Source organism: Strix aluco, chromosome 25 (genome assembly GCF_031877795.1).
Source record: "Strix aluco isolate bStrAlu1 chromosome 25, bStrAlu1.hap1, whole genome shotgun sequence".
NCBI classification, from domain to species: Eukaryota; Metazoa; Chordata; class Aves; order Strigiformes; family Strigidae; genus Strix; species Strix aluco.
Window position 1 is genome coordinate 3,801,268 of NC_133955.1, and position 17,306 is coordinate 3,818,573.

General features: G+C 52.6%; 1 protein-coding gene and 1 long non-coding RNA gene across 3 annotated transcripts; one reads left to right on the top strand and one right to left on the bottom strand.

Moving 5' to 3' along the window:
• The first annotated feature begins 217 nt into the window (after positions 1–217).
• Positions 218–10,946, top strand: PI16 (peptidase inhibitor 16). Its single transcript, XM_074850456.1, has 9 exons — positions 218–354; positions 810–914; positions 1,019–1,242; positions 2,412–2,521; positions 5,022–5,240; positions 5,860–5,969; positions 6,771–6,859; positions 7,287–9,170; positions 9,545–10,946. Exons 3-9 carry the CDS (start codon positions 1,218–1,220, stop codon positions 9,685–9,687), a joined length of 2,580 nt encoding a protein of 859 aa, XP_074706557.1. The 5' UTR covers positions 218–354; positions 810–914; positions 1,019–1,217; the 3' UTR covers positions 9,688–10,946.
• A 2,889-nt stretch (positions 10,947–13,835) lies between these two features.
• On the bottom strand, positions 13,836–15,899 carry LOC141934784 (uncharacterized). Of its 2 annotated transcripts, XR_012626426.1 has the most exons (3): positions 15,874–15,899; positions 15,618–15,743; positions 13,836–15,532 (listed from the first exon to the last, which is right to left on the bottom strand). It is a non-coding gene; the product is annotated as an uncharacterized LOC141934784 (long non-coding RNA). The 2 variants fall into 2 exon arrangements; XR_012626425.1 differs by lacking the exon at positions 15,874–15,899 and having other exon boundaries at positions 15,618–15,831.
• Between the last annotated feature and the right edge of the window lie 1,407 nt (positions 15,900–17,306).

Genomic DNA, 17,306 nt, shown 5'->3' on the forward strand with positions numbered 1-17,306 from the left:
CCTTTTTAGGGCACTTCTTCTAAATGAAATTGTCATTTTAAGTGAAAAGTCAGAACACTTTTGTTTGGAATGTCAAAACATTTTCTCAGATGTTTCTTTTGTGGGTTTTAGCCTGGTTCCCTAAACGCTGTTGATGCAACAGCTCTGCCTGTCCCTCCTTTCTTCCCAGTAACGGTCTCCATCCTTCCTTCACACTTCAGCTTATTTCAGCCAAACCTTGAGGGGTAGAAGATGATAAGCTCCTCTGGAGTTCATAAAAACAGTCAAGCAGAGGAGAGAAAGATCCTGCCACCACCCAGACACTGTATTAGCCTTGGTAGACACCAGAGAAGCCGCACTGAAGATCCTCAAGACGTGAGTCAGTAAAAAAACCGGGCTTTGTGGTTCTGCTGTGACTTTGTGGAGCCCACTGGCCCCGAACGGCCCCTTCCCAGCCCGTCAGGTGCCAGCACGCGGCTCCCAGCTCCCGGGGGGGGGTGGCTGGGCTGGTCCTGAGGGAGCAGAAGCGAAGCCGCATTCCTTGTGCGCTTACCTAATGCCGGCTGGACACGAGCTTGTCAGCTCCAGGGTGGGGCTTGGGCCTTGCGCTGTTAAGCTCGATGCTTCAGACGTTGGCTCCAGAAAGAGCCGTCGGGGCAGGTTGGGGAGTTGAGAAACGGCCCTGCACCCCCTTTGCCAGCAGCTGCGCCTGACCTCGCCGAATGCATCGGCTCTTACTCACGTTTCCCCGTGAGCCACATGCCCTGGTTGTGACTCCTCCAGGGCTGTTTTCTCTTCCCCACGAGCACTGTGTGTCCCATTTTCCTTAGTCCTTGTTGCTGCACTATCTCCTGCGAGGCTTAGGATGCTGTAGTGCCAGGGGCTACCTGGAGCTTGGCCCTTCATCTCCGCATCACATTTGCAGAGACCAGTAGGTGTGTTGGGGTCTTCTCAGCTCTGCCTTGTTCTTCATAAGCCAAGCCACAGTGAGCCGACTGGAGTTGGAGCCAGCGTTGATCCTTTCTAGTTGTTCCTCCAGGTCTCTGGAGATGCAGCAGCAGAGCTTTGGAGGTGTCTCAGCACAGAGACAGGTTTGCCTCGACGGAGACTGCAGTCCGGAAGTTCACCTTAGCAATAAAGGGGAACCTCTGGTTCGGCTGGAGGAGTTGAGATGTTAGCCTCAGACCCTGCTTGCAGAAATTGTTGGACTGTTGAGAGTACAGTAGACCCTGGGCCTAATGACAGAGAAGGTAATATGCAGAGGTAAGAGATGAGGGGGGTAGTAGGAGAACTATTGGGGCAAGAGGGATGATCAGCGTGGTCCAAAGCAAAAGGAGAAATGGCAAAGCATTGCCTGGGGAGCCAGGAGGAGAGAGGGGGAGGCCGAGCCGACAGCGTGTGATTAACTTGGTTCTGCTAGCCAGAGCTGCCCACCCGCTGATCCTTTCTAATAGCCTGTGATCCCCAAAGGCAGCTCCTGGAGCAGAGCCGGGGCGGTTGCACAATCGCAGATGGGGAGGAAGAGGCTGCAGGCAGGCGGGAGGGTCTCTGCCAGACAGGCTTGGTTCAGGACACCTGATGTTGGGCCCTGCGGGTGTCTGCCTGGGGGGGAGGGAGCACAGCCTGTCCCTCCAGAGCTAATGGTCCGGCTACTCCAGCCAGCCCTGAAGGCAGCTACAGACTCTCAACTCCCCTTTTTTAGGGCAATTTCAACTCTATACCCTGTTCTTCTCCTGATGGCATAGGGAAGGGGCATCAACCCTTGGCTTACCCCCACCAGCAGGCTGGGGGAGCGCTTGGGGGGCTGTTCCCAGCTGCCCACTGCTTTCCCCCAAAAACGGCCTGTGCTCAGACATGGGGCTGGCTGAGGGGGGCTCTGACTCCCACCCGGGGAGTTACGACGCTGCAAATTGTTCTCAGCAGTTGTATCTTGTTGCCTTCGTTTCTAGACACAGCTGCGTTCCAAGGATGGGGAGGACCGTTGTATAAAACAGGGCTTTGCCAGTTGCCATGGGATTATTGTTATGGGTGAGGAGAAAAGGGACAGGAGGTAGAAGAGGGGACCCATAACTGAGGGCTAAGGGGATGTCTGAGGTTTGGAGCAGCGGAGGTTTGGATGAAAATACCAATGCAGGGATTACGGTTCAGGCACAGGGTCTGTCTCGGGGAGTGGACCCTGCACACTCCTTGGCACCGGCCGTGCTGCTGCTTCTCCATCACGGCCGAAATGTGAGATGGGTGTGTACCGTGTGGCTCCGAAACTCTGCTCTAATAAAGAAATACATTTCCTCCCCAATCTTCAAGCTGCTGGGTGTTCCTTGCTTTTGGGAGGTGCTTTAAATCTGACTGCCAGAGCCGTGGGCTGCTAAGAGCAGAAGCTGGCTGCATGATGCTGAGCTCAGGTCTTCCTCCTGTTTTCCTGTTGCTCACAGCGCTGGAGCTGAGCTGGTCCCTGAGTGATGAAGAAAAGAAGATAATCTTGGATGGGCACAATAAATACCGCTCCCAGGTGTCTCCTCCTGCTATGGATATGCTGAAGATGGTAAGTGGCTTTTAGTGCAGGGGAATGTCAGAGGGTGTTTTTGTAGCGCAAGCCTTGATCTTTATACTAGGAGGGATCGAGGTTTTCTTTAGGGGAGGCAGAGCAATTCTTGTGTAGGGTCACAACTAGGTGTTAGTGGAGAAGTTCCCTAAATTGCCTCTAAAGTGATGAGTTTCCTTTCCCCTATAGAGTTGTCTTTGATCATTCCTGGAAGTTCTGAAGTGTGATCCGTGGCCCCTGATGCTCTGTGTGAGAGCGATGCAGCTCTCTCTCACATGACTGCCCACCAGAGCAACTTGTGATGGGGAGAGAAGGCAGGAAAGATGTTGCCATGAGCAGGTGCCCCAGGCTGGAGGGGGAATCCTGCTGTGGGGCATCGCCTGGTGCATTTTATTTGCCTTTTCAGGTCAATGGGCTTTTATCTATAGGAGGGAACCTCAACTTTGAACATGACAACCAGGTCATTCAGTTGTTTGGGCTTTCCATCGTGTTCCTAATCCTCACCATGATTTGTGCATGGCTGTCTTGGAGGTGAGGGATCCCCCATTTTGCTTGGGGAAACTGAGGCAGGGCCCCACCATCATGCGTGGCTGCAGTGGGAGCAAAAAGGAGCTCTCGAACTGGTGCTGCTTTTTGTCTTATTCGGACCCTTGATTTGATTAAAATTTGGCTGTCGTGTTTTATCTTGTACCACATGTGATTTTTCTCACTGTTTGCAAAACGCCTGGAGGAGGAGGACAACTGTTTATCATGGATAGTTGGAGCACTTTTGTCTTTTGGTCACAGTGTACTTAGAGGAGACCTCCCTGCCTGGCCCAAAAGTTGCCCAGGCTGAATTAAAACTTTGTGGTCTGGTAAACAGGAGCTTACCAAGCAAATGGAGCAAAAAGCTGTATTCAGGCATAGGAGGTCTGACTAGTGACTCCGAGGGGACAGAGCCAGAACCCTAAGCACCATGGTCCCACGGAACCCACCAGGGCAGGGCACAGAAAACTCAGAGTATAAGGGCTTTGGAGCCAAAGCCTGAGGGGAACAATCCCTTTGGGTCCTTAAGTCAGTGGCAGTTCTGAACCAATGACTGCTGCTCCTGGCTGAAGCTTTGATTGCAGATCGTGTGCTTTGAGATGCTCCCCTCCGCAGCGCCGCTTTGTTTCTGCTTAAACATACAGGACCCGCTCGCAGTCTGGTGCCAAAGGCTTTTTTTTTTTTTTTTTTTTTTGAAACACAACAAATGTTTAACTTACAGCAGCCCTGACGATTTCTTGGTAGAGGTTTTCCATGAGAGCGCCGTCCTCGCCTCCCTCCCGGGACGTTTGCATGAGCTGTCTTCGCCTCCGAGTTCACCTGCTGCCGTGGCACCATGCCCGGCTGAGGTCACCCCGCGCTTCTGTTTGGGACATGGATCTGGTTGCTGTGGAAATAGTTAGGCGATGGGGGGGATACATAGCCTAAAGCCACTTTTCTTTTTTAATGAGGCAAATCCTGCAGGTGCGAGTCCCCTGTTTATGGAGCCCAGCTCCCTGCCAGAGGAAGAGGAGCGTGCGCTCCCCAAACTGGGTTTCCAGCCGTCGCTCTCAGCCTGGCTCAGGGCCACGGTGAGAGGTCAATATCTGTGCCCCTATCCAGATATTTTGGTGTCCTTTCCCCCTGGTCTCTTTGTGCTGCTGCTCAGGGGCCCGTCCGCATCCCCTCAACACCCCATGGGGACATGTCCTGCATCAGGGCCGTGCTCTGTCCCCCTCTGCCTCCATCCGGGAAGGTCCCCCCTTAGGACCCACTGTTTGCTGGGCTGCCTTCCAGCCCGCTGCAGAAGCAAAGCTGCTGTCTCCATCAAATGGTACAAGGACGGTCCAAACAGCTGCAGTGTAGCGTTCCTTGTATACCTCCCTGCAAAAAAACCTCTCCTCCTCCTCCTCATGCATATCAATGTGGCCAGCGGGGGACCACGGGCTGGTGGGCTCAGCTGGCGGTGGGGCTGCTGCCGCTCCGAGGGGGCTCTTGGCAGGCAGCCGGGCAGCCGCGTCTCGGATCCAGGCGAGCAGATGATGTTTCCCAGGAGCGTGTGCTCCCAGGCTCTGTGCAGCGGCCAGGGGAGATGTGTCCTGCTCTCCTCCCATCCCAACCCCGGTCAAAGAGGGATGGCCCCAGGCCCCCTCCTGCATGACCTGGGGTCAGTTTCCTCCCTTCCTCCGTCTGAATTCATGGTTTCTCCACGCTGAGTTGAGGATGCTCCATGATGATGTTAGAGATGCTCCAGGCAAAGTTGTGAGAGTTGTGCTGATGTCCTGACCTTCCCCTGTTTGACCTATAAGCTAAAGTTTGGGTTGTGCTGGGACTGACTGTGGATATCCCATCTCCTGAGGACTATGTTGGGTAGGGATTAGAATACTCATGAATGGGGAAATTGTGGCCCGAGAGCCCAAGGATCCTTGGTACGTGTCCTGTGTGTGTCAGAGAGCCCAGTGTCCCTCTCCGTATGCTGACGCCGAGCTCCTTTCAGAGCTGGGACACGGAGCTGGAGGCCTTTGCTCAAGCCTACGCAGAGAAGTGCATCTGGGACCACAACAAGGAGAGGGGCCGACGGGGGGAAAACCTCTTTGCTATGGCCCCAACCCTGGACCTAGAATTTGCTGTGGAAGACTGGAACGGGGAGGAGAAATACTACAACTTGACAACTTCCACGTGTGCCCCCGGACAGATGTGTGGCCACTACACCCAGGTACCAGGCTTCTGGGGTGTAGGGATGGGGGTCTTGGGAAAGGAGCTGTACCAGAACCCCAGCTCCTTCCAAAGTTTCTACAAAGGGGTGAGGAACCAGGTAGGAATCAGAATGATACAGGGGGACCTGGGCATGGTGCCAGGCATGACCAGCCTTTTGGAGAAGACCTTTTTTAAACAAGCTCTGCAGCCCTCTTTGGCTGCTCAGTAGAGCTGGGTGCCAGCTTGGCTTAGGTGGAGATATGAGGTCTGAGTGTTTCTTCACAGCTTGGGTGGGGAAGGAGGACCAGAGGTGGTGGTGGTGGTAAATACAAGGACAGATGTACAGAGGGTTCCAGGACCAAAGCAGAGATGGTGATGCTCTACCTGGATGGACTATGTGGGAGGAGAACTCTGGCACTTGGATGTGTGAGCTGCAGCCCTAGGTTGGGAAGGTGGCCCAGACACAAGGGGCAGGATCCTGAATGCTAAAGCAACGTGGGGATCTGGGGCACACACTAAGAGATGAGGGGGGACATTGGTGGGGTGATAAAGCAGCTTTCAAGGCCAGGGGACAGGCTGCCAACAGGGCATCTGCCTTCCCCCACTCACCTCACCTTCACCCCTGGTCTTTGTCTTAGGTGGTCTGGGCAAGCACGCATCAGATCGGCTGTGGGGCAAAGTTTTGTGAGAAGATCGACGGAATCGAAACAGAAGACATGTACCTGCTTGTTTGCAACTATTACCCACCGTAAGTCCCATGCCTCGCGTGGCTTGGTGCATCTTGGTGGGGTTTCTGTGCTGGAAATGTCCTTCCTTCGGTTCCTATAGCAGAGCAGGATTTGGCCTTGTTCAGAAATAACAGCAAAGCAAGTCCAAGAACGGTCTTTGTTAATCTTGGGTTGGTCACAAAGGAAGGAAGGGTTGTCTGGTGATCCTCGCCCGTGATTGCGACTGTTGAGGTCTGGTGCAGCTCCTGGCACAGAACCAGGGAGGGACCTCCTTGCTCTCCAAGAGCTGCCCACGGCCAACGCTCCCAGTAGCTGAGGGTACAAACGGCAGCTCCCTGCTCTGCGCCTTGTTCTTCCCCGCTGGCAGCAGCAGTTGCCTGGGTGGAGAAACATGTTTGCACCAGCAGGAAGGGTTGGACGTGGGAGGAGAGGTGAGTGCCCGCCCTGGGACCAGCTTCAGGAACCACTTGCTTGGAGCTGGTGAGGCCAAACAAGGGTGGCCGGTCGCTGCAGACCTTCTTAGGGGTCTTGAGCAGAAGGGAGACGACATCACGTGTGCAGATACCCATCGACTGCTCTGTTCTGAGGGGTGCTGAAGGATCTGCTCCGTGGAGCTGTCTCCCCTGGTTTTAGCAGCCTCGGGGTCAGGCCATCGAGTAAACGGCACTGACAGTCTGTGGCAGGAGACCAAGATCTGTTTTTTTACATTAATCCTGAGTTTTGTCTTGGCTGGGATATTCCAGTTGAATCAGACCACCTCTTTGGGATGGGTGTTTCCCCCATTCTTAATGCCTCTTTTTCTTGGTGTCTTCTGCTTCCAGGGGTAATATGAAAGGCCGAAAGCCATACAAGGAAGGACCCTCATGCTCGCAGTGTCCTGAGGACAGAGTCTGTGTCAACTCCCTGTGTGGTAAGTGAAGTTGTACGTGTCCCTTGACAGGCTCTTGGGGCTCAGACCCCTGTGGTGGGGTCCAAGCTCTGATCCCTCCTGGAGCTTTGGGAAGCCCTGGCCCAGCAACTCCAGGTCTGGACCATGAGACATCAGGTGCAGTGGCAGCGCCTACGGCAGGTCAGCTGCCTCGAGGAGGAGCAGACAAGGACCTCGTACCCCCTGAGCCAGCAATGGCTGCCCCGGTCCTGAGGCAGGAGGTTGTGTGAGGGAGACAAGATGTCTCCAGGTTGGGAACCCCAGAGCGGGGGATGGCCCGGAGTGACCTGAGAGGGGTCGGCTGTTGCTTCCCCCCCGGCTGATTGCTAGTGGCCCCGCTTGGTGCAGGGGATCCACTGAGGTCAGCTGAGCCCAGCCCTAACCCGTGGCCCTTTTCGTCTCTTACCAGAACCCACTGTAGAAGAGACCACTCCAGCCCCTGTGACAACAAAGGCAAGCCCATCCACCCCAACCACAGCCATGCCAAAACCCACAACCACAGCCAAACCAGCACCCACAACACGAGTCCCCACCACAGCCAAACCAGCACCCACAACACCAGTGCCCACCACAGCCACAGCCAAACCAGCACCCACAACACCAGTGCCCACCACAGCCACAGCCAAACCAGCACCCACAACACCAGTGCCCACCACAGCCACAGCCAAACCAGCACCCACAACACGAGTCCCCACCACAGCCAAACCAAAACCCACAACCACACTTCCAACCACGGCCAAGCCACCACCCAAAACCACACTCCCAATCACAACCAAGCCAAAACCCACAACTGTGCTCCCAAGCACAACCACAGCCAAACCACCCACAACTACACTCACCACAGCCAAGCCAAAACCCACAACCATGCTCCCAACCACAACCAAGCCAAAACCCGCAACACTAGCACCCATCCCAACGACAGCCAAGCCAAAACCTGCCACCGCCCTCCCACTGACAACCCCAGCCAAGCTAGAACCTGCAGCACCAGCAGCCACCACAGCCATGGCCAAACCAAAACCCACCATGCCAGCACCTGCCACCACTACTGCCCAGCCAAAGCCCACCATGCTAACAACCACCACACCAAAACCCACCACAACCACCACTACGACTAAACCAACACCCACCACGCCAAAACCCACCACAACCACCACTACGACTAAACCAACACCCACCACACCAAAATCCACCACAACCACAACTACGACTAAACCAACACCCACCACGCCAAAGCCCACCACAACCACAACTATGACTAAACCAACACCCACCACACCAAAACCCACCACAACCACCACTACCACTAAGCCAACACCCACCACGCCAAAGCCCACCACAACCACCACGCCAAAACCCACCACACCCACCACGCCAAAGCCCACCACAACCACAACTACGACTAAACCAACACCCACCAAACCAAAACCCACCATAACCACCACTACCGTCAAGCCAACACCCACCACACCAAAACCCACTACAACCAAACCATCACCCACCACACCAAAACCCACCACAACTACCACTACGACCAAGTCAACATCCACCACAACCACCCCTACAACCAAGCCAGCGCCCACCACACCAAAGTCCACCACGACCACCACTACAACCAAACCAAAGCCCACCACAAGCACCACTTCAGCCAAGCCACCACCCACCACACCAAAACCCACCACAACTGTGGCTAAGCCAAAGCCTGCTACAGCCAAGCCAACAACCACCACACCAACATCTACCACCACTACAGCCAAGCCAACACCTGCCACTACGACATCAGCAAAGCCAAAACTCACCACAACACCACCAGCGCTTACCACAACAGCCAAGACACAAGCGAAAACTTCCACAACCACAAAGCCAGAACCCACTGAAACAGAAACACTCAATCCTACTGAGGCAACTGCGTTAACTCTTTCCTTTGAGCCCACGTTAGACCTGGATTATAAAGTATCTCCAGAAGTAGAGGTAGACACTGGAGATCCTGTTAGCCCCTTAACTACAGAGGATCCGGCCTTACTAGAAAGCATGGGCACAGCCTTCAGCCCCAAATCAGTCCCAGAAATAAAGAAAGATGTGAAAGAGGACAGGAAAGAGAAATCAGCCTTTTCCAGTCCACCTCCATCCCTCAGCCAAATTGTTCCAGAGATCAAGTTAGTTTTCAATAAAGCTGAGGTCATAACCCCTTCAAAGTCAGTGGTTTTCAGCCCTGAAGAGCCTACCTTCTTGCGCTTAACATCATCTTCCAGAGAAAAAAAAGGGCAGAGCCCTGCTTTCCAGACCTCCCTCTCAGGTAAGGTAATTGTGGAGTCCATCCTGGCATGGAGACGCAGACGTTCAGTGATCCCCAAGCAGCATGGAGAGCGCTTGGGAGGAACCAGTATCAGACTGGTCCTCTGGATCCTCCTCTCGTGTGTGGCACCAATCCTTTTCCTCACTCTTTCCTCTAACGCTGAAAGGTTGGATGTCTCGTTTGTGCAGCATGGTTCTGTTTACAGCCTGCTCCCCACTAACCCACCGCCGTGTCACGCCTTCGCTGGATCGGTACGCTGCTGCCTCGCACCTCGCGGTGCCTTGGTGCACGTCACTGATGGACCTGCATGAGCGGGAGTTTCCCTTTTGTCCCGGTCTTCCCCCTTAACTCTGGGTTTTCTTCTCTTCTGCCAGCAGGTGCCGTGGACACTGAAGAACTGGAGACAAACTCAGACCAGACAAGCATGGATCAGCCCACGGATGGAGCCCCCGGTACCTGCTTGGGGCTTTCACTCTTCCTCCTACCCAGTGTCATCCTGGTGGGCCTTCTGCTTTGAATGGTCTTTCCCAGCTGTCCCTGCACCAGTCACCAAGGCTTTCTTCAGCATTGGTTGTTCCACAACCCTGGTAGGCTTGGGAGACACCACAGACAATTCCGGTTGACACGCTCTCTTCTTACCCTGCCTCATCTGCTCCAGCCCCGGCGAGCCAAGGGCAGCTGGCAGTCCCATGGGAACTTGGTCCCCTTCCTGAGGAGACCCAAGGGCAGGAGGGTGTCTGCCATAATGCTGGTGACCTTGGACCCTTCTCCTTTCTTCCCAGCCAGCCTGGGCTTCTGGTCCGTTCCCAAACTGGAAGTGATGAGCTGTCCCACCCACCTGTGTGGCTGGCAGGCTCCGCCGCACCGTGTCCCCAGGGAAAGCAGAATGACTTGGAAACGCGAGTGGCCATGAGACGTGGTGGTTGGATTTGGTGTTTGTCAGGATGAGTTTCCAACAAAAATGCTCTTTTCCCCTCCTGATGTGTCTGTCTGTCTCAGTTTTGGAGAAGTTTCATCTCTTCCCCCACCTTGTCTAAAAAGAGTGGCTTTTTTTTGTTGTTCCACAGGAGAGGTTTTCTATTTCCTTCCTGGTTCTGGTAGCTACTACCCAGATGTACTCCTTTCTCCTCACACCTCTGCAACCCTTGTCTCCTTCCTCTCTTCTGCTCTCTGCCGCATGTACCCATCCCACAGTTAGTCCATTGCCATGACGTTATTTTACGCGTGTGCCTGCACCTGTGTGCAAGCACAGAAGAAAAACCTTCAGTGCTAAAGAGGAGTTACTGACTCCTCTGTACGGCTTTCTTCTGCATGGCTTCCTTCTTTGCATAACTGAAGTGTATTTGAATTTAGATACAAATCCCAGTTGACATATATTTTGCGTGTGGTGGAACCTGGTCCAGGAGAAACTAGTCATCACGTGTGCTGGTACAATTTGAGCTCAAGAGAGTCAAGTGAATGATGTTGGAGGTTACTGGTGGTTCCAGGAGTTGTTACAGGACCGCTTTCATTGTCTGGGACACTGTGTGTTTTACTCCCCCATGTCTCCGCTCCCTTCACCTGAGGATTCCCAGTAAGGTGTGTTAAATATGGCTCAAGCTTTGCAGACCGATGGAAGGGACTAGGAGATACAGTCCCTTCTCTGGTTGGCACATCCTTTGATTTCTTAAAGAGATGAGTTGGAGAATGTCCTGAAGGCCACTATTCGTGTCCTCCCCCATGATGTTGTGTCCCGTTCATCCCCAGAGCATGCACTGAATAAATCCTGTTGTGAAAGTCTGTTGTGGGGCGTGCAGTGTCTCCCTGGGGGATCTGGAGGCCAGGGGCCTGCTTATTCTATCTGTAAAATGTTCTTGATTGTGTGCTTAGGTAGAATTGCTAAAAGACAACGTGGGTTCTGGGGGTGCTGAAGGGGTTTTTTGCTTTCCAAAAGCATCCGGGTGCCGGATTTTGCAAGGTTGCAATTTAATGTTTTTAATCCGGTGTAAAAGCAGCAGCCAGGAGGAGATTGAGGATGACGTAGGGAATATTCCCCGAGCGCCCAGCTTAGTGCAAAGCAAAAATATGTCCCCACTAGGAATTTTTGGGCAAGGAAAGCAAGAGCAAGAGAGCTCGGAGAAAAAAAAAGATCAAAACTGGGGCTGGGGCACTTCTGGTTCCCTCTTTTTAGAGGCCCAGCAGCGAGCCTCTCTCACCCCCAAACACATACTTTTTCATCTTTGCAGTAAAGAAAGAAGTTAAATACAAGCATGTGTCCCCAGAAGCCGTGTTTCTGCAGCATTTTCACTGTAGGACGTCACCCAGCTGCGAGCAGCACACGGGGAAAGGGCCTCGCGGGGTGTGAACTCGCAGCACGGGAGCGGTGCTGGGATCGGACCTTTGCTTTTTGCTTCTCCCCGTCCTTCTGCCCCTGCTTTGCCTGGCAAGGCTGCCCTGCAGCTCTGCCTTTCCCTTCTCCCTGAAATCCTACAGCAGGAGCCCAGCAGCACCAGCTCTCGTACAGGAAACCAGCTGCCTGCGGGGTTTTTTTAGGTCACGGTCACCGCCAGCCCTGGTAAACGGTGACCGGCAGATGGCAGTGGGAGAGACACCGCAGAGAACTGGGCAGCTCTGAACTCCCTACGCAGAACCCTACAGAGAGTTTAGTGCTTTATTTAATCACAAGCATCAGATGTAGTTAAGAATCAGATTAAAAATAACCTCCTGCCCAGGTGCCGTGGCTGCTGTACGCTCTCGTTTCAGGCTGAGCTCCTGCTGCTGAGCTGCTTTCGGGGAAAAAAATCCAGCCTTGGGGTAGGGGCAGGTGAGAGAAATACAGCCAGAGTGGCTGGTGGTCACCAGTTGTACAGGGCGAGGGTTCAGCCAGGGATGGAGCTGGGAGAGCATTTAAGACCGTGACTGTTTTTCCATCTGTGTGAAGGAGGACGTAGCAGTAATTCCCTATAAACAATAAAAAGAGCAGAAAAGCATTTCACCTCCCAGTAAAATCAGGGCATTTGGTCAACACCTGATTTTTTGCAACGCTGGATCCTTCACCCTGCTGAGAGCCATCGTGGAGCTGGGAACAATGGTGCTGCTGATACACAGCTTTAGCATCAGCCCATCAAAATAATTCTAGGATTTAAATATTTTATCATTATTTTGGGGCTAGTGGACCTTGTAAAAACTGTTGAGTCTTGTTTTCCTTAAGCTTTTGACTTCTGGAAACACGCAGTTGTGCAAGGACCTATTTATAGAGTTCCTTGTAACAGAAAATTCAAAACCAGAAGGCAAATTTCCTTTCCTCTTCCCCCTGCACCCCAGGACAACGGGGCTGAACCCTGCCAGCACGGGTATTTGGGTTGGTTTGGTTTAATCCTAAATTAGGGGGGTTTAGGGAGGGAGGGAACACGGCCAGGGCAGGGTATGGTGTGGTGCACAGGGGAGGACACAAAACATTCAAAGGAGACTTTTGTGGCATTTCCACACCATTTCTGGGGTTGGCATGAAGGATGCGCTGGCACCGGGGTGATGCAGTGGGCAACTCCTGGGGGGGGGGGGGGGGAAGGGGCCAACACCCTGGCAAAGATACTGCTGGGTCCTGGCAGCCCCATAGCCATGTGTGGTGGGAGGAGGAGGAGGCATTTAATCATCAGCTGTGGTCAGTTGGGTTAAAATAATGAGATTTGTGGTGTTTATAAGGCTTGGCTGCTACATTCACCCTGCCTGCTTGGTTCCCCTGCCAACCCTGGATTCTGTTTCCCAGCAGAGAGGGACGTGCCCACTGCAGGTTGAGTGAGACGTCACTTGGCTTCGTGCTCCTGAAGCTCCCCTGAACATGGTGAGTTGGAAGGGTTGGGGCAAGCACGGGCACCATCCTGGGGGATTTGCAGTTGGGGCCATGATGCCGTAGGTCCAGCAAGCTGCCCCATATCCCCTCAGAGTACTGGGGCTGAACGCGCTCTCGTCCTGCAGGGTCCTCGGGGGTTCTGGTGGGGACTCACCTTTCTCCCTCTTGTTTCTTGGCTGCTTTTTGCTAAAAGAAGGAGCCTACCCCTCATTGCCATTGTGGCCAGTGATGGCATTGCTGCCACAGCACGGCTGCCCTGCTGAAACGTGCCTGAGCATCCTGGCCAGCGAGTTAGCTGGATGTCCCAAATTTCCATAGTTATAAGCTCAGACAACCTGTTAACCTCCCTCCTGGGCAGAGGCTGCTCTTTCCCATATACCAGGAAGCATTAGAGAAAGTAAATATTGCCTTGGCAGGTTTCTGAGCCCTAGTTGTGATTTATCAGAGACAAGACGATGTGTTAGCGCAGCCTGCAAGTCCCTGTGTTCACCCCTTGCTGGTATCAGAGTTATAAACATGCTTATAGCAAGGACTGTCCAAGGCAGAGAGAAGCCCTCGTGCTGACTGAGGTGAGGAAGCAGGTTTGAGCTTCGTGACAGGATTCAGGTTGGCCCAGGAAAGCACCTACTGACAGCCAAAATGGATGGTCTCAGCTGCCCGGCCAAGCCAATCTGCCCCACGTCCTCGTTGTGTCCTGGCTGTGGCTTCCCTTTCATGCTCAGGATTTTGGTCAAACGGAGAATTTGGTCAGTGGCGCAGATTCAGGAACGCTGGCCACCCCTCCAGAGATCCCAGTTCACCATCCAAGCTCGCTTCAAGGCAGTAAAAAGACACAGTTTGAAAAAAGTCCAAACAAGTTTATTTTCAAAAGAGAATTTCTCCAGTAATATTTTATTCATGGCTTCCAGCTCACACAGTTTCACTGCTTGAGATTCTCTGCGTTAACATCAATGCAATGGAGGGGGACTGAACTGATTTTGTTTGGGACACACAGGATTAGTTCTTTTCTAGGGGATACCTCTTAAATACGAAGTGGATGTGCCGCTCTGTTCCCATGCTTGTGGTGCTATTTTGGTACCTTCCAAGCAATTTGCGGGTAGCAGCCCTGCCCCTCAGCAAGCAGCTAGAGGATAATAAGGCATCCAAGAGGACCAAGCTGTAGTTTTGCACAGCAAGTCGCCAGGACTGCTGAAGAGCCAGATTTATGGAGAGAGGACTGCATTCCTTCGCTGCTAGACACTGCGGCATCCCCACCCACCAGCTGTTGCCCAGCCTGAGGAAGTCACGTCCCAGCCTCGCTGCAGCTACGCCCCATCCCAAGAAGCAGAGGAGCCTTAAACAAGCTGCTTCATTTTGGGGAGTCCCATGGCCCAAGCAGTCAGGTCTGAGTCTCCCTGTGTGTTTGCTCCGGGTGAAATTTGAGGGCTCCAATTTCTTTTTGCAGCTCTCTTCCTCCCACTTCATCTGAGAAGATGTCCTCTGCTTGCCCCCGCTGCCCGATGTCTCAGGTCTCACACGTCTCCCTGACAGTGAGACGGCAGTGATAATGGCCCGAGATGCCCTTCAGTCTTGAACTGATGCAGCCCTGCTCGTGTTGCAGCTCCAGTCATGGACTCGATCCTGCTTACACTGGACCATGGCAGAGGGATAGTCCCATCTGCTCCTAAGAAAGAGAAGAAATAACGATTCCCTGTCCCTTGTCAAGTGCCAGAGCTCTGAAGCACGTTGTCTTCTCATATGTCTGCTGTCAGATGACAGTGCTACCTGACTGGGAGAACCCGGAAGGATTAGGACTTGCTCCCTTTGGCTCACATCTCTTCTTTACCTGTCTCTGCTCTAGGACAGGGTGTTAGTCTGAATCGTTGGCTTATTCTATATAAATACACAGGAGCCCTAATCTCCTCACCAGGGTTTGCATATAAGTGAGGTAGGTTGATACGGATTATCAAATCAGAAAAACCACCCTCTAACTCTGTAACATGGGAGAGCTGGGAACTTGTCCAGAACAGAATGCACTTCCTGAGCAGGGGCCAACCAGTCAAATCTGATCAGCTCCCAGAGCTTTGAGTCCACAGGCTAAGCTTCCTCTTGGATCTAGTTCTTAACCCAAACTTCAGAACTGGGTGCAACAAACTCAGATCACAAGCTCAGACCTATCCTCTTTGTACCAAAGTATCCAGTCCCCTCCAGACTCAAAGACAGACTAGAAAAGAACAGCGCATTTAAACCCTTTACAACTTGAGACCACCTCCTGCAAAAAAAGAATAGAACTGGACGCCAGCAGCTGATGCACCAACTCGTTTCATTGTTTCTCTTGCACCCATTAAACAGAGACAGGTTTTCTGTAAGCAGGTGGCTCCATGCTCATACGACCGAGGCACAGAGCAGTCCCTGGAAGATGCAATCCTGGATGCTGTAAGAGAAGACCCACTGAGTTGTTCAACAACGTCGTGCTGTTTTGGGATCCTCAACAGAAAGAAGTGCTGCCTCAGGAGCTCTGTGGCTGAGCCAGTCCTCCAGTGGTTTTGCTGCTCTTTAAGGAAGGCAATAGACTGTATAGTTATCACCTGAAATGGGATAAAATCCCTCCCACCAAACTATACAACCTACTACCTCACCTCCACAGAGCAGTGCAGAGGTCTTGCCTCAGTCACGGCTGTATCACTGGCTTTGCACTACTTGCACCACCTGCCTCGACGCTTGGAGTAGAAGTAGGCGACGAGAACTGAAGACCTGACTGTCTCCTTAGGAAAGACAGTAGATTGTATAGTTAGCTCAAAGGGAGGATAGGACTCCACAACTATTCAATCTACTACCTCAGCCTCAAGGACAGCTTGGGACCATGGCAGTCTAAGGCAATGAGATGATCCTTACCCAGGCACCGGCTGCTCCGCGGCTCCTGTGAAGAGAAACGCATGAAAATTCATCAGGCTTCATGATGTTAGGGAAAAGGCGTCTCATACCCAACCTTGTCCTGGAGCTCCCTTTCCTTCTTTAAACCTCCTTCAGTCCTCTTGGACTATATTTTATCCTTGGCAATCACACTGGCTGCAAACTTTATGTACCCAAGGGCTTACGGAAGCAGCAGCCCTCCCCTTTGAACCCAGGGCCATACGCACAGCTAGCACAGCCCTCCTGCAACTGCAATAACGCCAACTAACATGCAGCCAGGCTGACCTCACCTCTTGAACACACAGCATATCTAGAACAAACCTGACAGACCAGATAAGAGCATCCATCAATTTAGCTGCTCTGCACTCCAGGGAATTGAGCAGATTAGAAATAACTGAGTACAAGGAAGCTTTTAGGCTGCAAATGTAATGGTATTGAGTACATCAAGGCAGATCTCATTTCCTAAACAAATGAGTGCAACATGCAGACTTGGTGTCCCTTTAATGCTATAGCACAGCCAGGCAATATTAGCATGGATCTGAGACAGACTGGCTTCCCCCCAAGCCTTTGGCTCACCTTCTGAGACTTTTTCATTCTCTGTACACCCAAGTACAGATGCAAGGTATTAAGTTGGTAGTTTAAGAGAAATGTGTGAGTTCTTTTGCAATGAGAAAGAATTCCCCTTGAAGATTAAAGAAAGCCGTAATGAAAAGGAAGCCACCAGTAGCACATTAAGCGGGCTGCATGTGCAGCACACCAGAGACCCCCAGGAGGACTTCTCATGAGAGCTCAGCAGGAGGTGTCCCAGCCTCCCAAACATCTGCTGAGTGTTGAGGTGGGAGAGGCAGGAGCTCAGGCAGGAGACCCCAAAGAGACAAAGGCTGCCTAATGCTTTGTGCTTCCACAGCTAACAGGCAACAGCCTAAATAGGTGAGATTGCCAAAGGTTTGGTGAAATATTGTAGCTGGAATCCCTCAGGTGAGAGTTTAGGCTGGCCTGGGGTACAAGGATATCTTTGCAGCAAGGTTTGGAAAGTGCCCCTGTTCCTTTGCAGAGCTGTCCAGAAGTCCTCACTGGCATCCAACACAGTCCCAGTAATTCTCTTAATTTCCTTTGACAAACTCAACCTTCACAAGGGATGACCTACTGAGCCAGGCCATCTGGCCCAGGCCTCTCCTAGTGTGACAGGCTATAAACAATGTCAAAAAAATCAATGTTGCAGGACTGCTTCCTATAATGTTTAAGTACCCAGCCCATCCACAGTGCCAAGTACCTTGCATCCCAAACAGCCTTCTGACGGGAAATGTTATTCTTCCTGTTTTATTGGCACAGAAAGCGATGCACAAAGGTTGCACATCCCTCCTTAGGACATGCAACACCAGCCAGAGCTTCACCGAGGTTACAGTCAGGCTCAA

Bases quoted from the DNA above. Each gene is read 5' to 3' on its own strand.
- PI16 (XM_074850456.1), top strand. From the start codon at position 1,218: ATGACAGAGAAGGTAATATGCAGAG. The intron at 2,522-5,021 runs GTAAGTGGCTTT...AGCTCCTTTCAG, and splicing joins CTATGGATATGCTGAAGATG to AGCTGGGACACGGAGCTGGA. The intron at 5,970-6,770 runs GTAAGTCCCATG...TTCTGCTTCCAG, and splicing joins GTTTGCAACTATTACCCACC to GGGTAATATGAAAGGCCGAA.